Source organism: Cygnus olor, chromosome 4, assembly GCF_009769625.2.
Source record: "Cygnus olor isolate bCygOlo1 chromosome 4, bCygOlo1.pri.v2, whole genome shotgun sequence".
Lineage (NCBI taxonomy): Eukaryota > Metazoa > Chordata > Aves > Anseriformes > Anatidae > Cygnus > Cygnus olor.
Genome location: NC_049172.1, coordinates 45,540,014 through 45,566,378, shown reverse-complemented (window position 1 = coordinate 45,566,378; position 26,365 = coordinate 45,540,014). Strand labels below are relative to the sequence as shown.

General features: G+C 46.2%; 1 protein-coding gene across 12 annotated transcripts in view; it reads right to left on the bottom strand.

The window, feature by feature from the left end:
* ARHGAP24 (Rho GTPase activating protein 24) overlaps positions 1-26,365 on the bottom strand; it is a 193,144-nt gene that overhangs the window by 62,292 nt on the left and 104,487 nt on the right. The window contains exon 1 of one of the 12 annotated variants that reach the window (XM_040556732.1): positions 24,577-24,720. The exons of 9 other annotated variants lie outside the window; for them this stretch is intronic. Coding sequence is in view for 1 of the 3 variants with exons in the window: in XM_040556731.1 (XP_040412665.1) it covers positions 21,761-21,767 (7 nt within the window). In the remaining 2 variants the exon portion in view is untranslated. Of the gene's footprint in view, positions 1-21,760; positions 22,065-22,538; positions 22,558-24,576; positions 24,721-26,365 lie in introns of those variants that run through there. 2 more of the 12 variants (XM_040556735.1, XM_040556731.1) reach the window with 2 other exon arrangements.

Below are 26,365 nucleotides of genomic sequence, written 5' to 3'. Positions count from 1 at the left end.
CCTGCTGGGAACCTCAGTCCCATTCTGAGCTCCAGGGTCCAGTTTCAAGAGGAGGGCTGACCGCTATTGAATCAACAGCAGCTGAGCTGCTCTGCTGTTTGTCCTTCCTACCTCGTCCCCCTCTGGGGAGTCCAGCAGCCACGCAACAGAAGGAGAATGCCACTTATCAGGGGCAGCATTAACTTCATCCTTGAGAACAAAAGCCTCAGGTATCAGCCCCAATGAGATAAGCATCTGGCCCCTTCTGCACCAACAGTAAGTGGTGGCATTTAGGCCCCTGTGTTTCCTGAAGGACACACTTGAGGACCTCCGGCAAGCTGTGCCTGCCTAGCAGCAATCGGCTACAATTTGCTGCTTTGCCTTTTAGTCAAAGCTAGAGAATGGTCCTTGTCCCCTAAAAAGCACAAACGCGACTGAAACACCCCAGTGGGAGGGCACAGGCACAGGCACCAGAGGCATTAAAATCCCTGCTCACGTGTGAGATGTGGCAGCACCATCCACAAGCCTCTAACCCAAAGAAAGGGCAGACACCCAGTGATGTTAGCACGTGAAGTCGGAAGAGGTAAGTCAGGCACAGCACTTTCTGAGACACCTAAGGATGGGTAGAGAACCTGCTGAGCTGTGTGAAACATCACATGCTGGCAGTATTTCAAACAAAACAAACAAAAACCCGGCAGTTTCAGCAGACACGTGCCTAACCCTACTGTATCCCAAGGAACCAGAGACTGCAGTGATGCTACACAGCAATGGGGGGGAGGGGGAATCCAGGGGAAGGAAATTCAAAGGATCCTACCAAAAGGACAGCCATAAGCCTGTTACCAGTTCCCCATGTGTGTGCCAGGGGTGCATGGTTTGTCCACGGAGGCTGCTGCTCCATCCACGCAAGCCTTGCAGACCTGGCCCAGCTGCTCGAAAAGGTCTGGGATTTCTGCTCCTCAGCAAACAAGTTCCCTCACTGTAACAACCTTACGTGCAGACTGAGCCAGCTGACGGAAGTAAATGCAAAATTAAGGGCTTTCAGGGACACCTAGTAACAGCAAAAGGTATTTTGTGTTTTACCAACACTCTATTTGAGATTATATATACTATATATATATATATAGTTGTATATACATATATATATACATACACACTATAGTCGGTACTAATGTTTTCCCTTGTGTAAATCAGACTGCAGCAAATTGAATCCCTAATTTCACTACATGGTGCCTCTACTAAGCATGATCTTTAGCTCCGTATTTTACCTCAGACATCCGTTTCATCAATTAGACAAGTACAGATAGAAATATGGTGCTTCAGATCAACACTTTGTCACATATGATGACAGATATGTTATGATACTACACAAAAAGCAACCAGCCAATTTTAACCCCAAAGCAAGGTGCAAATCCAGAATATTATCCTCTGAGAAACAATAGGGTTAAACTGGTCCAAACATGGCAAGCAGCAGGCTTCTGCAAGCTAATCTTTTAACTAATGATAAAACAGTAAATCTCTCTCCTGTTTCCTTTCTCAAACATTTGAAAGTCACCTGTCAGGCTACCAGAACTGAGGTTGTTTTTTCTCCTGCTGCCTAAATATTAAAGCAAGTTTTTTTTAAATAGCCAGTTGGGTATCTATCCTGAACAACACAAACATTATTAATATAAACTGAAACTTGTTAATCCTTTAAAAAGGACCTTTCGGGATATTCCACTGTTCAGGCTTAGGCATTTTCTCTAGACTACCCCTAGCTAAGCAATCAGCATTCAACCACCACAATTACTTAATAATTAAAAAGATGTAAAAGAAAAGATACTAGGGCATCAATAGTAATCCTAATTGCCATCAGAGTTAAAAAATGCCAGTTCTTAATAAAACTTTGTTTGTCATCAGGGATTTGCTTTGTATCTACCTCATTATATCATATAGAGCAGGTAAGCCCACCACCTGCTAAATATCCCGCCTAAGGGCTATTTAGGGTAGAAAACCTTTCTAATGATATAAATTATGTTTCTATTAGATGCGCCGCATACCATCTCTCTACTGCTACGACCTGTCTGCCAACAGGCAAGGGTAAGCCCAAATGAAAAGCTTATTTAATTCTCAGTTTATTTTCAAGGAACTTTGTCATTTCCTTGCCAATGCCTTAAAGAACTCTGCAGTAATAGAGAGGCTTTGCAGAAATCCTGAAGGTCTTTATAAAAATAAGATATGGTAATTCAGCAGTCCCTGCAGAAATCTGAAGGATTTTCAATAGCGTTATGACTGAACATTAATAAAGGAATCCACAGCTTGTGATACAGGTATAGCAGTACTGCTGACAATATTTCATTATAAAAATTCCTAGAGGGCAGCAGGGATCCAACTACGAAGACAGCACTGACATCCACAGCTTATAATGTAAGAAAGCAGAATTTAGACCATAAGTTATTAAAGAGGAGCTTGCCTCTTGCAGTCTTCGGAGCTCATTCTTTTAGATGCAATTCCAGTCTTCAGTCCATCTAAAGTGCATGTTAAAATGTACCAAGGCAGCATTGTCAGTTGGGGTGCAATCATCTTTCAAGGCTTTACCAATGGTTAATAAACATTTTACCATTCATTTTAATTAATATAATTGCCATACTAAATTCTTGTAGGAAGACCACAGATTAAAAGTCTTTCCTGGATATTGATGTGACAGGTTTATTAATATTATTGCACAGTGACTGCAATACCTATCAAGACTGATACTTCCCACTCGACATACTGTGCCTATAATTTAGGAGTGGGACTTGGTAACATAAAACCTTGAGCGCACAGTGGTGTAGCGTAATGACTGAAGAGAAATGAGATGGAATTACAAATTTAATTTCCTTTGATATAGTTGTAAGAAAAAAGCATATAGCTAATACAGTTGGCAAATTGTGAGATCAGAGGAGGAGCCGATGAGTGGGGTGGCAGGCATTTAAAGTCTCTGGAAAAATACGAACAGCCGTAACTATTGCACTAGTCCCCTAAAACCAGTACCCCGGCTGTGGTGGGGAAGCAGGCTGTGTGGCTCTGTAAGGCAGCACTTTGCTTACTGCCTGCTCTGCACCACTCCGACAGCCATAGCTGAGCTGAATTCACATTTCATGGCAACTGAGGCTGACGGGAGACAGCGTGCGTGGTCCCTAGCCCAAAGTGGGACCTGGAACACCAAGGAGCCCTCTGCCCCGTTAGTCAGCTACAGATGACACTTGTGTTTTGACAAGGATTTTACTCGTAACGTAAGCCAGCACTGCACTGGGACTCCCAGGGCAATGGGGGTACCAGCAGGATTTATGGCCCTGAGCTTGTATTTTGCAATTTATGCCAAGAGCTGCAAGTTCCTGAAAAAAAATAGTTTTTCCTCCTCCCTGCTCGCTCAACCTCTCATTCCAGATTCACAGGAGGACTTCAGGAAAATTAGGCTATTACGATCTTAAGAATTTTTGATTTGTTTAGACAATATGCATGGAGAATGAGAATGTAAAATATTTATTCAAGCAAATGACATTTTACATTTTTCATGCTAATGCGGTAAGAGGAGAATGAAAACACAGTGTGAACTGAAATTCTTTCTCCCAATAGGTAGAAATTAGGTATCAGGTGAGGCACAGAATTTTTTTAAAAACGTCCATTGGGAAGTTAACGGTGGCTCATTCTTCAACTTAGCCCCATTGCATCATTAAAACTTCCTAAGTTCTTCTTCAGGTTAAAATATGCCCAGCCACAGGAAGTAAGTGCAGACTCACACACTCTCCTAGACTGCGGTAAGTCACCACTGGTGGTGTGTTTTGTTTTGTTTTCTAAACTTGGGTACACAAATCCACTTACAACAAGCACTGCCGAACACGAAATGCCTATTTGCTGAGGATGCGATGGGTGTGGAGGTGCTTGGACAAGGAGAGCTGGCCCCCAAGGCTTGATTCCAGTTATGCTCGTGGCCTAGCATAAGGCCCAGGTATGTTGGCTCTTAAATCAAATGTTTTGTACTGCATTTAACCCTTATGGCATCACATGTCCAGATGGTATTAGAAGCGGTTCTTGAAGCACACAGCTGCTATGGCAACAGCTTTTGCAGGAGGCAGCCTTCTCCTCTCTCCATGCAAACAGCAGCTATAATGGCACTGTGTGTTCCCAGGGACACCCCAGGGAAACACCCCCAGTCACAAGTTAAGTGGGCAGACTGCTGCTTCCATCAGCAGCAATGTTTCTGCAGCTTGATGGGCTTTCACTGGAGATGTTCCTCCTAAATACAGACTTCTAAAGCAGAATAAATAGCCAGGGCTGCCTCAGGGACTGCTTCTGAATGACAGCAGCTCTGTTCTCAGCACCCGCAGAAGGCATTAATAACCACCACAATTACTATAGCAAAAAGGCATGGAGAACTGCTAAACAGCCAGCTACTACAGACTTACATTTATTAGAAAACACAGGCCTTCCAGGTTGCTGAGCACCCCTGGCATATTTTAATAACAGAGCGGAAAGGCAGCCGCTTCTTTTCATGAGCTCCTGCAGGGCAGGCGGCATCGTGCCGGCACAGCCGCAGCAACACGGACAACGAGTATCGAGGCAGACAAAATCACAGAGAGAGAAAGGCAGCAGCTACCCAAGCGAAGCTTTTTCATTAGTGATTGCCCTGGACCAGAACATAGTATCTGAGCCCTTCCCCCTGGAGATGCTTCAGTGGAGCTGGGATCCCAATGTGGACTTTGAGCCCTGAGACTCCACTGTTTTTCACGTAACACTTGGTCTAAGGGTTCACGTTAAAAGCATCGTGCGGGAGAAGGGGATGTGAGATTTAAGTCTCAGCTCTCACCATGACAGCAACTTCTGCCTCAGCTTAGCTTTGGCTCGCAGCTACTTTCTGTAATGCACATATATCTGTGGAAGATTAATAAAAGCCAGTTACGGGGAGGTGAGGACTGTAGCTGCTGGCAGATGCCAAGCTGCTAGTCACACAAACAAGAAAATGGAGCCAGGGCTCGCCCAACGGCCTTGGCAAACACCATTGGTGCTCCTGGAGCAATAGGAAGGGAAGCACCAGAAGCAGCTACAGCCATTTCTGAATGGCAGAAGCCTTTGCCTGGTGGCAACTCTGCACAGGCAGCCATACGCTTAGCAGAGAAGTTGTTCATTCCCTGTAGGGGTACACAGATTAAAGGAATGCATCACATCTGTGCTATCCTTGAAACAGTGCCATCTCATTTTCATCAAGTCACATCATCTGCTGCTTCAGAAGAAGAGTCAAGAAACAAACCTCTGCTTTCCTAAAAACAAATAAACAACAACAAAAAAAAACAAACAGCCCTCCCCTAGCAAAGCCTTCTGCTCTATCGATTATGTTTAGCAGCACAAGTGCCTTCGGCCTGGTGTCAACCGCCTGCCCCAGGCTCTGAGAACTAGTTCTCTGCAGACAAGATGTGACCTGTGACGCACAGGATGGTTGTGTTTGTGTTTTTTGAAATGCCTCACCAGTCCAGCCAGCCAGCCAGCCAGCAAAAAGCAACAGGCTCCTACAGGGAGATGGAAGGGTAAACATGGTCATCGAGCCCCCTGCAACACGCTGGCCACAGAGGCAACACAGAGGGAGCCCTTAGGAGAGGGCAGCCCAGTCCCACGGGCTGTGTCCCTCGCTCAGGCATGGCCAGGGACGGTGAGGGAAGCCGTGCTTCAGACAGGAAAACCAACAGCCGTCAGCCCAGCAGCTGCAGCAGCCAGGTCTGCTGCTGATTGAACCTGCTCTTGGCCAGGGCAGAGAGTGAGGATGGGAAGGTCAGCATTTCCTTAGCTCACCCCATGGCTCGCGACTCCATCTGCTCCGTGTCACAGGGGAGTCTGAGGGACCTCTGCTGGTGTTATTGTTGCGTATGAAAACCTTTTTAAACAAACGGTTGTGATCCCCACATAAATCTCGTTTTTTGAATATCTGTCATGGGCTGTGGCCCAAAGGCAATACACATTTTCATACCATCAGGATTTTTCTGTCATGTGTGCAAGTCAATTAAGAAAGGAAAAGACGCATATGTGAGCATATTTTTCGGCAGTTTGCCATGGACTGGAAAAGCAGTTGTTTTCTTTAGCTGCTGCTATAAATCAAAGCGTGTAGATATGAAAATATTATGGTATCCTTATTTATAGCTACGTGAGTGAGCGAGTTTGCGGAGTACTGGCCAAAGAAAACAAAAAAGTCATTTCACCAACTCAAGATGACAAGGCTTTTGGCTTTCCGGGTAAAACAAAACCGGAAAGGTTCTTTTCAGAGCAGCAAAAATATATGGTAACCCAATACAAAAGTATTTTCCTCTTATGCCATATTTCAACAGCATTCTTGATGATTTTAAAAGCAAGATAAGATTCTTTCAAAAGGAAAAGAACCTCCAATCAACTATTTTTTGACAAATCAAACAAAATCCATGTTTTTTGTTTTTGTTTTTTACCTGAACCATTCGGTGTATTCAAGTGAGCTTCACATATAGGTTCAGTCTACTAAGAATACCAAACAAGCTGTCTGGCCCTGTTTTACCACAGCATCAGTTAACAGAAAATGCTTTTTCTCACTTTTCAGTGTTAGAAATTTGGCCTGTGCTGCCTGCAACAACTGCGCCATCACGGTCATCTCTGAAGCCTCTCCGTGGCTACAGGCAGTGCCGGCAGCACGTGCACGGCTCCCTGCGGCACCAGACGCCGTCTGCTCTTCTGCTCTCCTCCAGGTACACTCGTATCACTGAGCAGAGTAAAACAAGAGTAAACACGTAATTTAAACGTTCAGCACCACACTGATAACCTGCCTACAGCACACTGGCCGCTGCTGGTTCCGTTTGATGCCATGGCAACACATTACCTGGGATAGAGCTGCCAATTGCAATATTTCACTCATTTTGTACTCTGGTGTTTTGTAATTTTAGTAACAAGTCATTAAGATGGGCAACTAAATATGTAATCTGGGCAATTAGATAGAAGGCACAAAGAGCAGCAGCAATTTCTGTGGTCTGCCACTGCACAGATCCAGGCAGAGCTTTTCACGTTGTTGGGTTTAACCAAGGATTCCCAACAGCAGGAAATGGTGATGGCAGCTTCCCCGGCCAGCCGATTCTGCCTGGGCTCAAGCCTGTAAAACACAGCCCAGTTTCTTGACCTAGGTCAGTAAGTTCAGTGCCAGCTTGAAAGCTGAGCTGAGTTCTGCATGTTTCCAAACAGTCATTTAAAATCTTTTTCGTTCATAATGCAAACGAATGTTGCTGCTCTCACAGCTTTGATCTCAATGTACATCAAATAGCCAAACCGAAAAGAAATGCATGATCTCTGGGGTGGAAAATGAGTAATTGTGAACTACTGTTTAATACCCAAACTGGTGATTTTTATTTGGAAGTCTTATACTTGGATACTACCTCTGCCCAAGCTGGTAGCGAGCTGCATGCACCTTCACATGCGTTGTTACATTCAGGTAAGATATTTAGAAAGCAAGTGATGCATTCTGAAATGTTACCTATCCATGCTGTAAAGCATTTGCTGCCGGTCGGCTGCATCAGTCCATTGCCTAGCTTCTGCCACTGAGCATCATCCCTGTGCTGAGGCTTCTCCTTTTTTTGGTACTTGCTGGGGCAGCTCAGCCCCAGATGTTTGGATCCCAATCCCTGGCACTCCCTGGCTTGTCTTGACTTCCCCACCTCTAACACCATCATCCCTGCATTCCTGACGCCGGAGAAAATACACAAAGCATGCCTACTTTCCACACTCCACATGCCAAGGCAGTCGTGTTTGAAAAGTTACGCAGAAAAGGCGCAAAAATGAAAACTTACCAATATAGAAATACCAACACCATTCCCTTACCCTAAGCTTTGCTTCAGCATCGCTTGCCAGCTGAGCTCCAGAGGCCAGTGCTGCCACTGTTTGTTTGGGGGGACACTTCTTGGAGGTTACAGGAGCCCAAAGGGCTGCTCCACAGCACCGGGGCCGTAAATCCTGGCACTTGGACAGACTGACCAACCTCCAGAGCAAACACAGCGCAGCCCTTTCCCCTCTGCTCTTCCTCATTGTCTGTGCTTGCTTGTCTGAGGCTCCCTTGGGCAGTAAAAGCTTCTCTGGGCCGTGTTTCTCCTTTCACTCCTCCACCCGTTCCCACACAGAGGCCTTGTCCTGAGGGTGTCAGGAATGCATCTGTCATTCTCCGCCACAGGGAGATTGTCCCCAGCCCAAAGGCAGTATTTAATCCACTTCAAAATATTTATTTCCAACTAATTCACACTTTGGTATTATTGCAGTCTTCCATCTCTTGCATTTTCTCAAAGTTCTTCAGCTGGGAACGGAAAGACAGATTTTTACAACTACAAAACAAGCTTCCAGATGGAAAGCTGTTTTATGAATTACTCTTTAAACAAACAGGGAAAGGATTTAGAAGCCAAAGGGAAACACAGCAGTGATGACAGCCAGGTCTGAAGCCTACCTGATAACTCCTGCCCGTTTTTCACCATCCCCTCAGCCACAGCACATAATATAACCATTCTGTTCTGAGCAACGTCAGTCAATATTAATTAAGGGCACAGGCATTTTAACACAACCACCAGACTGCTCTCTCAGTCTTCAGAACAAAGGCATCATTTTCTTGCTCCTGCTCTTCTAAAATAATCTCTGTCCCTGGGTAAATTTAGATTTCAAGGGAAAGTGCAGAAGGTCTCCAAGAACCTCATTCAAGTGCTGCTTTCACTGGGGAAAGGCAGATGTTTTTATTTGCAAAAAACCAAACGGAGTCCCAGGCCAGGGGCAGACGCAGCCCAGGAAGGAGAATGGTGGCAATGGGCAGTCTGTGCTGGCTGGCAGGTTTTGTTTCTGGAATTTGCTTCAGCAAAAGGTTAATCCCTGACATGTTTCGGGGAGGCAAACACCAAGCTGCCGTACAAGCAGCCGCATACAATGAAGAGATTTTCGTGGCCAGGGACAGAACGGTCACAGACGCTCATCAAGTTCACATTTCTCCTGCGAAGCCACGGTGAACGGTAAGGTCCTGAGCATGAGCCCCTGCCCCAAGTCACATGAACACGAACCAAGGAATTTATATCCCAGAAAGTGGGGAAAGGGGCAGAAAGTTACGATGTGCAGGTGCTACAAAGGGCATCCTCTGTACCAGGCACCCCTAATCGGCCCCAGATAGCACAGTCAAGCTATGACAAAAATGAGGCATTAACAATTCTCAGCAACAAACAAATGCATTTGGTGGACGTGGGGTTTTTATGATGCTACGGCTCGAAAGGCCCCACAAACAGAAAGGGAAGCGCATTTTGTGAGCAGGTCTACAGCAAAGCAGTAGATTTGCTGGCCCATACACTGCACATTTAAGCTCAGCCTTGCAATAGTTACCAAACTGTTTAGGCTACATCCTTTATGCAGCCAAAACCAGAAAACCAGAATCTTGGGCAAGTCCCTCCTGCTCCTAGAAGAACAGGTGAGCTACAGCATGCAGCCACACTACATGACACTACAGACACAGAGGTAAGGGAAACCAGGAAGTCAGAAGGGGAAAAAAAGAAGGAATTTTGCCATTGCAAGTAAGGAGTGTTTTTTCTATCCAGAACTAGAGAAAGATACCACAGATCATTGAATGAGAATCGCCTCTAACTTCTTCCTGCCCACAGCATGCCCTTTTGCTCAAGTTATACCAAACACCACATCTGCAATCCCTGAAAAGCTGTCCGTCACTCGCAGTTCATCCCTGCCTCCCTTCGGGAGCTCTGCTTTTGGCCAGCTCCTGGAACCGATGCTCTCCCAGCCTTTGGTACATGCAGGGTCAGAAGCAATACAGATGCAGTGACTCCTTCCAGCTTATCCTCCTGGGCTTTTCCTCTAGCAGCTCCAATCTCTTGAACTGCTCTACTCAGATAAAAAGATTGACAGCACTGTAAGAAAGAGGTGGCACAAATAAACCATCCAATATTTCTTGGGTCATATTCCGAGAGACAATCACAATAAATCCAAATTTCTTTCCTGAATTACATTGCTAGCTTTTTCCTCAGAGCTGTATTTCAGGATACCCTTGAGTACTTCCACATTTTAGTATACCATTTCCCCTGTATATTTACTAGAATAGCACTTTATCTTATATTTCTTCTTTACCTCATTCATTTCAAATCTGAGCATCTCTGTTTCTGCTTCATTAAAAACTTCTCTCATAGTAGGCCTACATTTTTTTTAAAATGTAGTTCTTTTTATGAAGTGTCTGACATGAGAAGCTGGGTATTTTTGCAATTTTTCTTCCGCCTCCACATTAACCCTAATCTCAGCGTGAATGTTAGTGTTGGAGATTAAAGCTCACTGTTACACTTTGCTCACAATGAAATGGACTCGATCCTCATTTTATCCTTTTAGACTTCATGCTCGCAAGAGGAAGTTTACAATTTTGTGCTTAAACAAACCAAAACCAACCAAAACCATTCTGCTAACTGGCTTCAGAGAAAACAACACTGTGCAACAGCATACAGCAGTACAGTAGTATTGCACTCCTCAAAATCCATTTTCTATTCCCCTTCCATTGATTTAACTGAGAGCAAAAGCAGACCCAAGGAAGCAACTCTCCCTCCTGATTCAGGGGAGCAGCTGTTTTCTAAAAGGTTCCGGAGTAAAGCACGGACATTTTCTCCTCCCCTTGCCTTTCTGGAGCAAGATAACGTGATCTGGGTGAGGCCCAGCCCTGTGGCAGCGGGGTGGAAAGCACCCTGAAAGGACATCCCATCCCACTGCCCCAACACCGCTCCCCGTCCGCATCCCCTGATGAGCGATTATCTACCACCTCCTACCGATGATGCGTCTCCCAGTGCAAGCCAAAATAAAGAGAGAATAAAGCTGGACTGCAGAAAGGATCCGTGAGCGCCACCTTGACTTGTGTTAACACACAAATGCTTCCCTGGGTGGTAGAGGACAAGGAAAACTTCCCTGTTTGCTTATACTGGAAACGGCTGCCAAAGTGACACGGGAATGAAGCACAATGGTTACATTAATGCTGCTGTTTGCTGAAAACTTCTAAAAATACCACAGTTCTTTACTGCTGCAGTGTGTAACAACTACCACTGTACAGCCGGCATGCCTGCAACACATTCTTAATACGCATTAATTCTGATCTTATTTTAAGAAAGAGAGTTTTTTCCTTAGTCCCCGGTCATTTTTGATGGCAGGAAAAACCACCTGCCCAAATAATCCTGCCTTCTTGTAGGATTTACTGAAACCATTCTCTCTAGGAAAGAAAAATCATTTCTATTTACATTACCTAGAAATAAGAACTCCCTTCTATCAGGAGCGCTGGGAGTTATTCATAGCACATGCTGACATACACACAGGCTTTCCTACTACTGACACAATGGAAACTTCTCAGCTGGAAGGATTTCTCTGCCCTCCTGCTGGAGGTGCATTACAGCCACAGCTTCTGTGCTCACACCGACCAACTCGAAGTTGAAATTTTCACGCTACAGAAAGTTTCAGTGGATGCAGGATTCTGCAAACAGATTCCAGTATATACTAACAAATTCCAGTATAAGCTGCTTAGATGTCAGTATCTTTGTACGACTACAAATCGCAGTGTTGACGAACACATTCAGACAGAAATGCCACAAATTTCATCTGCTCTTTACCCTGGGTCAACTTGTAGCTTTTGGCATATTTTGAAAAAGGGATTTGCCCCCTTCATCACAAACACAACATCCCTCTTAACCGCCGTGTCTCCCTTTTCTCGCCCGGGACAAAAGCAAAGAGCACACGGAGTACCTCTGCTCCTCACTGCTGCTGCTCCTCTCAACTCCCAGGCTCCTTGCCCGTTTGTCAGGATCGCAGGAGATGCTGGTTTGTCCCGGCACAGCCCCACCTTCCACAGCTAACGGGCCGTAGCTGCGTCACTCTCCTCCACTGGCCCAACCTATGTTTTATTTCCATTAGGGCAGCTCAGGCTGCTGCCTAAACAGCCCCAGACAAAGATTACGCTGCCGCAGCGGTTTCTACATGGAAGAGCCATTCCCCGTTAATGCCTGTTGTGCCTGCAGCAGCAGGAAGCTGCTCCGTGCAACCCTGTGACCTGCAGCGGGCAGGGGGAGCGAGACGGGGCCGCCTCGACGCCAGCTGACTGCCATCCGCCCCAGGGCAAGCTGTACTTCAGGGCCGCTGCTCAAGACTTTTTCAAAACTCACTTTAGAAACCTCATTTTGATTCACCAGATGTACAAGTGATCGGTGGAGGGGAAGCAAGAGAGCAATCTGCTGGAATCCACACAGGTCCAGATATAATCACTTATTTCTTTTATACTGAGTACACAATGACTTGTTTCTCCAGATGTGAAGAGCACTAAACAAATCTAAGCAGATTCTTTCAGTTTAGTTACATAACTAAACGGTTTCAGCTGCAGTAAGAGAATACTCTGAGTGCACTCAGTGCATACACTACGCTCAGAATTAGCCAGAACTGATCCAATACATCATTGAGCTGGGAGGCACTGAACTAGATTAAACGTATCCGAAGCCCCACGGCACACATAACAAAAGGGACAGACAGCACGGCACTGATTCTGCAATGACGGCAAGTGGCATCGCTCCTACAGATTACAGGAAAATATGCTTGTCATCTGCTTTTGTGATGCTGATATCTCTGTACTAAAAATGCTCAGGTACCTACCGCAAGCAAGTCGATCTTTGGTGCACTGCATTTTCTAGACTAACGCTACGCTTTTACCCTTAAGCTGCTATTACGAGGTATGCACGCAGGCAGTGAGCACCTGTCAATTCTGTTCTCAACAAACTAGGAGCTAACAGAGCACCAAAGACAGTTTTCAGCAGTGACATCTCGGCGTTTTGCCTTCCAGCTCCAGCAAGTGATCAGCTATGCAGTACTGCAGCTTGACTGCTTACGGCCAGTGAGTGCTTCCTGGTGTAGACTGCGGCTGCACAGTGACTTTGGTCACATTAATTAGACAAAAACCGAGCAGGCAAAGGCTTACACACTTCCCTGCGCAGGTGCTCCACCACTGGGAATCCTACCACCGGCTCTGAAGACAGGCTGCCAAAATTAAAGGTCAGCTCCACTCCGTCCTCCTGAAGCCTTGCCTGCCTATTTACGGAAATGGACTTATCCTAGTTCAGAGTAAGGTGCGGGAGGATCACTGGTTCCATCTGCAACACAGCAGACACAACACAGGCAGACAACAGGAAAAAGGGGTAAGAAACAGAAGGGTTTGTGGTGTTCTCTTTCCTCCTGAAGAAAGCAAGCTTTTGAAAGGTGGAGAGCTCATAACACTGAATTCATCTGCCAATGTTAGTAACTGAGTGCTGTCAGGACTGAGGTCATCTCAAACTTTGATATTTTCAAAATAGTCAATACCTGGAAAAAATGCTTCCTCTGCTGAAAAATATCCAGGCATTTCCTTTGCTAAAAATAAATTACGTCCTACATGTTTAGTATCTAAAGAATCCAAAGCCAGGCATGAGGTTCCAGCTTGCAATGCCTTGCTCTGTTGCCTGTTTGCCTCCTTTTGGGGTTATTTTTATCGGGAGGACATGGAAGTACTGAATGGCCAACAAACAAATGAGTGCTCAAATATCTTGCAAAATGATCTTTTACATGTACAAATCATCAGATAAATACAAACACACAGTATCTGTGAACACAAGGCATTATACACTGTATAGTATACAGCAGAGGAAGAGTCAACTCAGCTGTATCGATTTAAATTTCATTTAAACAACTACATCACTCTCACATTCCAGTTCTGGCAGCAATAACCACAGGAGATGAGGCAAACAGTCCCCACTGCAAAGTCACAACTCCAGTTTGTTGTAGAGAACAATACCTGCCAGACACACATCCTGTCCTGGTGCCTGCAAACGGAGAGGCTGAAGGCTTCACCCTTCAGCATCTTTGCAAGCCTTAGGTAACACGGTGCCCTCAAGTTCCCCACTTGGTTCCCAGTGTTCACATGCCAGACTGTGGGGCTCTCTCTCTTCACTTCAGTGCCATTTTTGTCTGTTTTTAAATGAACACTGCGATCACCTGTTCTTGCTTGTATTGTCTTATCCCACCCCATCATGATCTATCACAGACTCTCTGTGTCAGCCAACTGCATGTTAGAACTCCCCCACTAAAGTCTCAAGGCAGGAATTCAAAGCAATTTAATAACAGTAACTGCTGTTTCAAAACTGCGCAACTATCCTCTGGCAGCAGAGTTCAAGGCCACAGGAACCTGTTGCCATTGCTGCAGCCTTCCTTGCTTGAAGCTTTCTCTGGGGAGTTGGGGAACAGGTAACAGCTCACTGGAGCTGAGCAGCTCTGCTCTCCAAAGACAGGTGTATTTTTATTACTCATCTGCTGTCAGATGAGTAAAGGAAAAAACAGTTGTGTCGAGGCCTTCCTTCTACTGACCCACTGGGAAAAAAAAAAAAGTTTTATTTTCCAGGAAGATCAGAAGAAAACATGAGCTACAAACATCAAAGCAATCAAATGAGCTAGAGTTAACCCACTGATTCTCATTCACCCATTTTGCTGTTGCATGACTGCCTTCACTATTACACCTGCCTATCTATCCTGTGCTTGGTAAAGAAAATAGAACAACTGCCGAGGACTTCAGTAAATGAAGGCTTTGCCTTCCTTACTCCAGACTGCTCCCTGCTTCTTGACAACTCGGACAGCTCCTGAGAGCCAGCCTACCATCAGCTGAGGTGATCAACCAGGTACCAAAGGGTGGAAGAGGTTTTCTGTGTGGGATGGAGCACCAGGAAGCGCAACTGATTTTCACTGCCACTTCAGCCCTTGTTCCTCAGTGGTCCTTAAAACTGGGCATCACATCGTGTTACCAATAAATGCCACCTTTCTGGTAAAGCAGTTCACAACAACACAGTTGGAGTCTTTTTTCCCTTTTGCTCAGGCCGGAGTCAGCAGCATCCCACAATCAGTACAGGAATGACGGCTGTCTCAACAGGACATGCTGCCCCCTCCACAGAAGCTCAAGTTACCAGGCTTTACACCAGCAGCCTCAAAGCAGGATCTGTCCCTTCCCCGCGCAGCGGCATGCTGTGGAGCAGCGATGCTGTGCCTTCAGCATGGTCTGCTCTGTCTGGGCCCTGATTTTCACCACACACAGAGCACAACAGCCCAAGAACTACATTCAGACTTCAGCTATCCAGAGCGAGATGTACAGAAACTCTGCGCACCCCCCAGGGTATACTTCTTTGCCTTAGCTTCCTATAAATAGCCCTTTGGAACAGAATGAGGCTTTCAGGGTTTCTTTCTTTTTTACCCAGTGTTGAAAAGACTTCCTCATCCATACACTTTTGTCGCTTTTAGCAACTCACAGGTCACAAAGCAGAAAGTTTCCTGACAAAGGAGACATGATCTATATATTGCCTTACTCAGCTGCATTATATCCTTCCCTCGCCTGCTTATGGAATAAAGCAAAATGTTGCACATAAAGAGGGGTTCGGGATTAGGGCTTCTGCTTGTGTCTCTTCAGTAGCTTTTTCTGCAGCATTGGTGAATTCCTTTAAAATTTCTCTACCAGATTTTCCTCATTCTGCAAAAAAGCAATTAAGAATATTTACTGGCCTCACAGGAAAGACACACTGCTTCAGTTAATTAAAGCTTCTGAAGACTTTAAGATCACCCAGTGAAGGGCTTTACAGGAATGCAAAGTGCGTAATAAACCCAGAAAATGACCCAGCAGAGACACAAAGGTCGTATCTGAAGTGAAGTGTGTCCAGTGAAGGTCTCATTGAGATTTAAACAAAAAAGTTGTCATATAAATTACTACAACATGCTTTCTCACTGTAGCTTGACTGAGATTTTACAATGTGTGTGAGCTCACGCGCTAGTTGGTGAACTGGAAGGAATGCATTTAAAGGCAATTTGCAAATCGGAGACACCCGACACAAACTGCTACCTATAAACGTCCTAACTGCTTTAAGAGCTGTAAAAAGACGCAATGAGAGCCCACGCAAGCCCAAGTAAAAATGCCCCTCACTGCTACATATCACTGGCTTAGGCAAAAGCCTAATTTTGTTGTATTAAAAGAGGAATCAACCCCTTTCAATACTACAAAGCCTGAAGGCCTGCAGCAAATGTATTTTAGAGCACTGAAGGACAGGACACCCTGAGCTGCGAGGGCAGCAAATGAGGCACGCCAGGACAGAACAAGGTGTGCACAAGGGCAGGGGACACAGCAAGCTGCTATAAAGCAAGATACCACACAGTGGCTTAAAATCTCGCTGGCTGCCTGCCTCACCAGCAAGTCACGGATCAATGCAAATATTGTACAATCCTTGGTGTAATAATTACACAGCAGTGACTGCCGTACATCAGGGTAACCTGGGGGAGAGGCCAAGAGAGCTGTGTCCTGCCTGGTCTATCACCGCATCTCTTAGAGATGCAGAAAAAAGGCGAAGATAAAGCCGAGTTCATCCGTTCCCCCCAGGATGCTTCTAGGTTCTCCTTCAAGATGGATTGGTGCCAGCAGTGCTCACTGGAGCAGACACATTAGACACGTAAGATGCAATACTTAACTTCTGTAGAAGGAGAGTGCTCACGCAGGCTGCAGATAACATTGTGATCCAGAGCACTAAGGTTGCTGGCACTAACTCATCGCCACAATCTTTCTGAAAAGACACAGAGTTGGCCTAAAACTGGTCTGTCGACCTTGTGTGACTACTTCTATTGACTGCACGACTTCCCGCCTGCAGCATTTCTGATTCACCAGCTACTATCCAAAACTCAGATTTATAGGTTTCTGCCAGTAGCAACCAGGATGAAAAACCTGTTTGTGGATCTTAGAAAGAAAAGATGATGCACAACAGGAAAATATAAAAATCAAGGCCTAAGGCATAATCCAATTCCACGAGAATGACTTTTACTTCCAAGACTCCTTAAAGCTTAAATGCAAAAATTATTTCCTGAGGACATATTTCACATTCAAAGCAGCCACAGCTCTTCTAATTCTGAGTGCCTAAACAAATATACTGCACGTACCTCTTTTAATAAGGACAGATTTTTCTATCTCATCTTTGATCATTTATTGCAGGCTCTGATTGCACAGCCATCTCTCTCAAAATTCAAGTTATTCTGGTCTTAGTTTTACACCTTCATTCTATCTTTCCATTAGTTTTCATGTTAGGAGTGCAAAATTATGAAGCCACTAAGCCACCTTTTCTTTTACAGTAAGCAAAGATTTCAATGTCAGGTGATGGGAGGACATGAACAAGCGGCATCTGAACACACATCTCTTGCCGCTGGTAACACAACACCAGCAATCAGCTCCCCAAGAGGTGGGCGTTCATAATCCACATACAAGCATGGCGGCTTTTCACTGTTACAGGGAACATTTTTAGCTTTTGGCCACTTCATATCAGGAAGTTAGTATTTGCTCATTAAAAGTCCAGCTCATTTGCAGTGCCAATGTCCCCTGGGTGCAATAAAGTGAACTAAGCGAAGCCTGAAGCAGAATGCAAACAAGGAAACTGAAACAACTGCTGGATGTCGTTAGCTCTTCCATGCGCTCTCAGCCAACAGTCCTAAGCACTAACATGGACGAGTATCATCTGTGCTCTCCCGAAGCATATGACAACTGTTTTTAAAAGGCATTCTCTTCTGCTTCTAGCTGCCTTTTATTCCTTTATAAAGTGTAAAATATTCAGCCTGAAAAATGCATCCCTTTTTAATTGACAAAAAAAAATCATGTCCATCTTTTCATGAATACCATTCACTGCTGAGCTCAGCTTTTCATCAAGATCTATCTGCATACCTGGAGAAGGGGCAGGTTATCAGGAGCATCACGCAGAGCAGCTCTTGTCCCAACCTGAACAACCCCATGTTCCTGGTGGTGGTGAAAACCTGACGCTTATTTTCATGCTTAACATCAACAACGCATTTCTCACAAGATCTGCTCCCAAGAGCAGGTGTGTTCTTGAAAAATCAGCATCAAAAAATCTGCAACTGCTCCTCTGGCAGCAGGAACGAACAGTGGGAACTCACGTGGTTACATGTGCTGTATTACAGCACTTTGTAAGTCAATAAACTCTGTCTTGGAAGAACAGGGAGCTGCAGGGCCTGTGGGTAACGGTCAGGTTAAGCACTGCAGTCATCTGCACCATCTGACTGACGTTCACAGACAGAAAAGTCAATGACTTCATTTAAGGATTAGAACGAGTTTGGTTTTGCATCAGACGGCTTAAGAAGGATGAGCTGGATTCATTACAAAATGAAGTTTAATTAATAGACTACTTCAAGTTATAATTAGCTAATGAAGTTCAGGGGAAAAAAAAAAACGGAAAGCAGTTTTAAACTGAAGTATGTAACTGATTTACAGCTCTTCAATTACAGTATGTGAAAAAAGACAATGTGATAACTGCTCATCTCCAGGACTGGCTCAGAAGCCATTATTTCTTTGAACTAATGATTAAATGCCTCAATGCAGTCTGGACTTCACAATTTGCTTTTGAGCTATATTGCTTACACTTATAGCCTGCAGAAGATACAGGGTGCACTAGTGATGTGCAGTCCATCTCTTTTTCATCCCAGATTGTACAATAAAGACAGAAGGAAATTGCTTCTCCTTGAACCAAGATATCTGTCCGTTCTGTGAGGATGCACGAACATTAAGGTACGAGCATTACCCAGTTTTAGGAAGAGAGAGCAGGAGGCAGCAGCAGCCCCTCAACAGAGCAGGGCAGCTCTGCAATATTGAGAAGCAGCTCCAGAAGTGGGGTGCTCCAACACACCCTGTGGTACCACCTCTGGCTGAACCCAGCACACGGCAGGGGACCGGCGGCACAGCGTCTCACCCACCGACCCAATTAAGAGGCTTAGGGCTGCAGGGGAAGAGGAGGAAGGGATTTTATATCCAGATACTCTGCAAACACATGCTCACTTCATAACACCTCCTGGGAGCATTGCAACTACCTTCCTCTCACCTCTCATGTGGTAAGATCCACACTACCAAAAAAAACCTTGACAGTTGATGTTTTGGTGTGTCTTCGAGCAAGGCAGCTAAGAACAGGTATAGTTTTTCTGAGGTAGTGGAGTTTTTTGCTTTAAGGACCGTGTGTCTTTCCAGCACAGAAGATACCAGAATATTGGGATCAGATGATCCAGCCACACAGACCATCTTCTGTGTCAGGCTGATTCTAGCACACAGCAGCCAGCACACCCCCACTACCCCTGTGTTTGAACCGCAGAGATGGCTTGCCTTCACCTGTCATATGAAATTTGTGACTGGCACGCTCCAGGCTTTCACCTTTGCCACCATCGATGGCTTTGTTGATGGCTTCAGCTCCTCTCCTTTGCTGTGCTGCTCTCTGAACTGTTTCATTATTTGGCCTTTTCTACCCTTTGCACATCAGAACTTCTCAGATAACTCCCTCTGTCTGTTCAGCTGCTCTGTGAAGCACTCCAGTTGAAAGGCTACGTGCTGCCCTGTGCTAACAGCACGCTGCTACGCTCTTTAGCTAGCAGCAGAAGAGCTACAGCAAAGGTTCTCCAGCAGAAATGGTGTTATCTGTTCTTGCAGTTTCCCCTTTCCACAGAGCCACAAACATTCCCCATGCAGTAACACTATCCAGGCTGTGTCAAGTGTGGAAAATAGAACTTGAAGGCTCAAAACCAGGCAAGAGCAAGATCTCTTTAGAGATATCAGATGCTCCTGTTGGGGGCTGGGATACTGCAAGCACAGCAAACCACCTGGAAAGGAACACATTGCTTCTCAGGCCAAGCAAGGCTGCAAGCACAGAGCTACTAACAAGCAACCAACCGAAGAAATGACTAGACACAAACAGGTTTGAGTTCTTGCTAAGTATTAAGACCCTAATTTTAATATCTGCTGCCAAAGGACTCGATTAGCCCCACTGCTCACAGATAGGAACAGAGGAACAACGTGTGGGACTCCAGCCCACGCGCATCTGTCCCTGCCCTGCATGGTGCACAAGGCATTGTCCTCCTGCAAGGCGGCGTGATGCCTCCTGCCCAGGCATCTTCCAAGACGAAGGAGTGGCCACAGCAGTGACAGCTGAGAGACTTGCCTTTCACCCTGACTTGGGTTTTGGGCCATAAAATCTGCAGGTCCCATTTCCTCCCCGGTGGAGTCTGCTGCTTTTTAATACAAAGCTGAGTCATAAGCTAGCACTTCACATGCCTAAACTGATGGCTGAGTTGTTGATGTGCTCGCTTCAGCAAAGACTAAAAGAAGAAACTACTTACAATCTGGGTAAACACAAAGTGAGGAGACACAGGAGAAAGGTGTACACAAAGAAATTGGTAAAGCATAAATATAACAAACCCTGCAGACAGGGATCTACAGAAGATCCCAGGGAGAGAACAGCAAGTGCTGGTGCTTGCTTAGGGCTCCCCATCCAAGCGGTTTGCTTGGTAGCAGCCCACAAAACACTCGGGATAACAGGAGGAGGCAGACCAGCACACGGTGTTGACTGAGACATTTCCAGTCCTCCTTTACAGCAGTTGCTAACGTTTGTGCATTTGGTCTCCATGAGCAGACATACAGCTTTGATCTACACAGAGACGTACAGCATCTCCCAGAGATGTGCTATTTGCAATAGCACTAAACAGTTGTCATTGAAATTCTTGTGAAATCTCATCTACTTTTTCCAGAATTAACCCAACTAATTATAATCTTAATTATTCAGAGCATATAATAAGTTCTAGAGCATGGGAACTCAGGTTGCTGAATTCAGATAATGGAGTAATTGACTCTTCATTCCAATTGCCTTCATTTAGTAATCAGTGTTGTGACTGGCAACTCAGCGATCAGTGTTAGAAACTATTTCTGGAGGAGGTAAATCTAGTTTGCCAGCATCAATGAGAACAAATCAGCAGACTTTAATTCTGATATTTGATTTTTTTTTTTTTGAAAGCCCTAAAACATCATTAAAAATCTCATCTCACATGAACATGACTAGTCACAGCCAATCGTCTTGACTCAGTCCATACAAGCTTAAGGCCAACACATCTTATCAATACCCTGTTTGTGCCATTTGCACCATACACACCCAAACACACGCATCTAACAGGAACACACAGAAAGCTTGGCCGTGAAGCTGCCCCTTTGCCTCTCTTCAAATGCCCCTCCAGCAGAGCTGGGTGACCACAGCAGCTCCGAGAGCAGTGCAGGGCCCTGGCCGGGACAGCCCGTTTCGGTAGCACACGTTCCCAGTATGTGGAGGAGGTGGCAGCAGCTCGGCCAGCTGATACTCAGACAGGGTTGTTAAACACAGACTTCGTGGGAATTCAGCTGTGCCCCTTCCTCGTGCATTCCAACAACGCATCAAAAAAGAGGCATGCCATGCTCTTTCAAGATAATATTTTCATAGACGGTACCATACCCACAGTTGTTTCAAAAAGCAGCTAAACTTGAAGGCTCACCCTGAAGTCTGAGACTGACCAAAGCAAGGACTTGGCAAACATTACACAACTGAGTTGAAACAAAAGGCTGAAAACACAAAACAGCTAAGCATAGACAACTACCCCAGGTACATCACGTGTGTGAAAGTTTCCTTCCCTAACCCCAGTTGCTGTTCCCGCGCCCTGCAAAAGCCAGGAGCTCCTGTGCAACCAACATCCTGAAGCCCTCTCTCCAAACGAAGCACGCTTTAAGCAGCTGCTACACGGCATCAGCTCCGTGAACCGAGGAGGCAGCGGGCAGGATGCTGCCGAAATCTGGGAGCTCATCTCCTTGGCAGTATCACAACAGGGCCACGGCACACCACGGACCACCAACCCTCCGGGAAATAAACCTGACGCCCTGAGATCTCACCTGGCATGAGCGCACGCTGGCAGAGGAGTCAGCGAGGGCAGGGGCACCGTGGGCGCGACAGCCAGCACCCCGGGGCTGCCGCCAGCCCTGCCCGCGCTCCCGCTATCGGCTGGCTGGCGGCCGTCCCTGCCGTGACTCCATCGCCTGGGAATGGCAACCACCTCGCCCCTGGGGCTGCGGGCACAGACCTCGCAAGGACCAGCTTCCTTGGCGTGGGACTGAGCCGCGCCAACCACCACGGGGACAAAGGGAGGTCGGGATTGCTGCCGGAGAGAGGCCGCGGCACCAGGGAGAGCCGACCCGCGCCAGGCACCGCGCACACAGGCACGCACTCACGGTCTGCCAGGAGCCCCCCACGGGCTGGTCCGATCAAATCCCCTCAGCCGCGCGGCCAGTCCAAGGCAGGGTATTTTCTTCTGCGAGTCAATAAAGTTAGCAGGGAGGAAGGGGTTGTAGTACTTGGTTACAGGCTACTCACCCCGACACTGAAATGGCTGTGTTTTGTGTTGTGTTTTTTTTTTTAAAGCAGAATGCCTTCACTTCGGAAACTTCTTTTTCACTACTGCCATTTGCTAACTCGCCCAAGATACTGTAAAACCCCAGAAAAGGCTAGGAAAAAAAAGCGGAGAGGATTTAAAAGCTGACGGTCAGGACAGGAATTTACGGAATGAAATCTTTAAAGGCAAGAGCAGACAGAGCCAGCCAGCTAACGCTTTCATGCCCTGTCTCTGACCAGCGGATCCACTTCACGGGCACACCAAGGGTTACAGGATTTTACCTGCTCTCGATGAGGGCTTCTCCACATCGGCTGGGTCTCCTCCGCGTAGCTAACAGGCTGCCGCGTCTCCTGTCGGCTCCAGCAAACCCCTTGCAATCACAATGTCACAGCTCCCCGGGCCTTACAATCAAGTGGTTTGTTGTAAGAGAACTAAAAATAGTGCTGAATTTTTTGCTGAAGCACTTGCTTGAGTGAACATAGTGCCAGTCAGCTCATGCGTTAGGGAGTTGCATGCAGACCTTTAGGATTAAATACAGCCCAGATTTTCCTGGAAATATGGCTGCTGACTTTTTTAAACAGAGTTCCCCCCCCCCTCCTTTTTTTTTTTTTGAAGGACAGCAAAAAATAAATCCTTCTTTCTGACCACTCAGAGACAAAATGAGTGGAGTTGTTTTAAGAATGTCCTCAGGGAAAGAGTGAGTCACTTAAGCTGCTTTTATGATAAAGATCCCTGGAGGAAGTATATCTCCTTAGTAAGTAGTCTCCAAGTTGTTCAGGGATCTGTCTGCCCTGCTGAAAAACAATGTTTCACATTGTTGGGTTTTACAGTTTTGCGTTTGTTTTTCTAATAGTCTTAACACCTGCTTCCACCACAGAGTTAACACCAGCATGGGAACCGGAGCAGGATTTGGTACCAGCTAATGCACCAGGAAGGTGGTAACAGAAGGGTCTGTCCTGCAGGGCTGTCAGTAAGGTCTGTGGAAAAGAACGGAAAGCGACCCACAGGGACACTGCACATGGAAGCACACAGCCCAGGTTGCAAAGTGCAGGACAGAAAATCCGAGGTAATTATTTTGCTAAGATTCTCAGATTTGCTGTGGCTTGAGAACAATCACTGAAGACGAAGGCTGCAAAAATATCATTTGAGACACCAGCACCAGTGCAGCTGCCAACGTCCAAGCTGGGATCCCAGGAGCATATTTAGATGCAAAACTCCCCATCAGCGTATACCAGACTGGCACACTTTTACACTGCTGCATGCAGGCAGACGTAGCAAATAAGCTGAGAAGTGAGAAGATGCAGGCAGCTGCTGGCAACAATTGTTTGTGGCATTATAAAAGGCTAGTAAAGCTAAAATCCATCCCCTGGTGGTTGCTTCGGTCGTGAGGCAGACACCAGAGTTCACCTGGCAACACACGGGGACGTCTGAACCATGCTGAGAGTTGGGGCTCATCACTGCCCAGCTGACATTACTCTGTAAAAGCATCAAGGATTCCCCTCTCTATCATAACGTACACCGCTGAGAAGGTGACATCTGTATCTTTACTCCGAGACTTCCTCAGGCACCATAAATTTGCAGGAAAAATTATTTCTTCATTTCCATAAAGAAACTGCCACTGGCAGAGAAGCTTTCCATAAGCAGCTGTCCAGAGCTGTATTTGTGTGTTTACATTTATGTACATACACACGCACAGCTGCGAGAGAAAGATACACATATTTCAAACCAATATTTTAGGATGGATTCAAACACTAGGAAGTTGGAAAGTTTCTGGGAACAGCAGAGCAGAAATGCTGTTTGTAATATTCTTAGTTTGATCGATTTTCATATGAAGAAGCTGAAATGTAAGAGATCAAGAGTATATGGTCTGTTTGGCTGTTAATGTAGAATTGTCTCTGCGTTTTTCTTTCCCTCACGTGCTTTCAAGCACTTTTATTTTTGTTGCAAGGAGAGGAGAGCTGCAATATTTCCTCCCTTGTGGGAGGACTGGCAAATTCCTCCTACTCTTTTTCATCGCTGACAAAACATGCTGTAGACCTCTGCATCTACTTAGCAGCAGAGGCAGACACAAACACAACAGCGTCTTCATTCCTGCTTCACTCTCCAGCTATTGTTTATACAGAGAAAGAGCATTAACAGAGCACACGTCTCTCGCTAATTTAGCCTCACTCTGCCATCTGCTACTTCCCATAAGTTGACCCTAATGAGAAAATACTTTAAAACACACTTGAGGCCCAGCTGCACCCAGTCAAGCCACCAGAGGAGGGGAACATTCCCCTCCCACTACGTCATCCCCCGATGCTACACCCCTGCCCCTACCCGTGCCGGGGGGAACGCTCCCGTCCGGATGGATGTGGCCCCGGGCCGCAGCCTCTTGCAGCCATGCTGAGCAAGGATCCAGCTCGATAACGCCTTCCACGGTGCTCCGCGGTTCTCCCCGCCCGCCTGGGGTAACGGGAGGGCTCCCAGCGTTACTGACCAGCAGCCAGCTTTCTGCAGCTGCTCCGGCGGGAGGACATCACGGACAGAGTGACACGAGCATCCGGCAGGCAGCTTCTGCCTGAGCAGTCAGGCGTTGGCTCACACTGCGTAGGGAAAGAGTGGAAACACAGGACCGGGTTTGCCAAGATTTGGAGAAGTTCAGTACTGAACTGGCAACAAGACCGCTACTACTGCTGCCCTGCAGACGGCTGAACCGCATCACAGCGAGGATTAGCGATCTGCCACTGGAAGTGCTGCTGCTGAAACCCTCCAGAGACAATTCCTCCTGAACATCCACCTAAATCCCCCAGAGCGCTGCCACCCCCCTTGGTGCTGGGGCGGGACTGGGATGGAGATGTGCTGGGGCCAAGAGCGTGCCAGCAGAAACAACACCCACTGCCTGGGAAGGCACTGCTGTTTTCTTAACTGCGACCAAAGCAGTAAGTTGTTACAGACCATGAGTTTTTCTTCACTTGGATATACTGCGCATCACAGACCTAGAGGCAAACCAGGGCACGTTTCCAACACTCACCTCTGCTGTTATCCTGTAACACACTGGAGGGCCATGCTTTGCACATGAATGACCTAGCTGAGGCTACCGCAAAGGGCAAGAGCTGGGCACACGTGAAGGAGCATCTTGGCTTAAAAAGGGGCCTCTGAAGAGCACGGGGTGTTCTGTCACCAGCCCCTCCGCACAACTGCCTATTTCACATATGCTCTTCACTCATTGTAAAGCAGAAGCAGCTCTGCGAAGCCCTGCTGCCCCTCGGCCAGTTCTTGTCTTTCATTTCACATGCACTGGGAGCATGACTTCGGGAGGATAACAGCACCAAAAAATGAAGATTAATCACCCATGAAAGGTGCAGAGCACAACACAGAACACAGTTCCACATTATTACCTGATCACACCAACTGGTTAGTCACTTCTGCTCTGCCTCTTAGGTCCAGGGTCTGCTACTTAAAGTATTTGCTTCAAGTTTCCAACATCCCTATGAAAAGATCCTTCCTTATTACTGCAGAGACCATAACTGAGCACTCCAGGATTATTTGTAATGCTTCATGTGACCTCAGAAAGCAACTTTTTTCATTGTGCATGTTTCAGTGGGATTTAAGGCAGGAATGTGCTCAGAGGTGCCAGCAGGGCTACACCCCTGTGTAAAGACAGCAACACCCAGAGACGCTAATCATAAGGATCATACACTACTGTAAATTTGGCTGTCCGGTGGATCCCTTGTGCTTTATGTCATACATTTAATAATATGAGCACAAACACATCAAAGAAGGAAGTATGAAGGAGGACAGCTAAACCACATGGGTATTCACAGAAGAATGCTGAGGAGGAATCCTAAAAATACAGAGCACTCCCCAACTGCTTTGTGAATTTCATGTGACAAGAACACATTGGGTCCTCTGTTAAAAGCTCCTAGCCGATGTGGGGTTGTCCTGATTTGGATCTGCCCTCTACATGATCCGCAAGTCTCTCATTGTCAGTGAAGTGTAATCTCTATTGGAAGTAAAGCTGGCAACTTGGTCCTTAAAATTACTAAAAGAAATGCACTAGGATGACAGGCATTACAAGAAGTTCCTATGAGAAACCAAACTGGTTTTCTGATTACTCCACAGGATG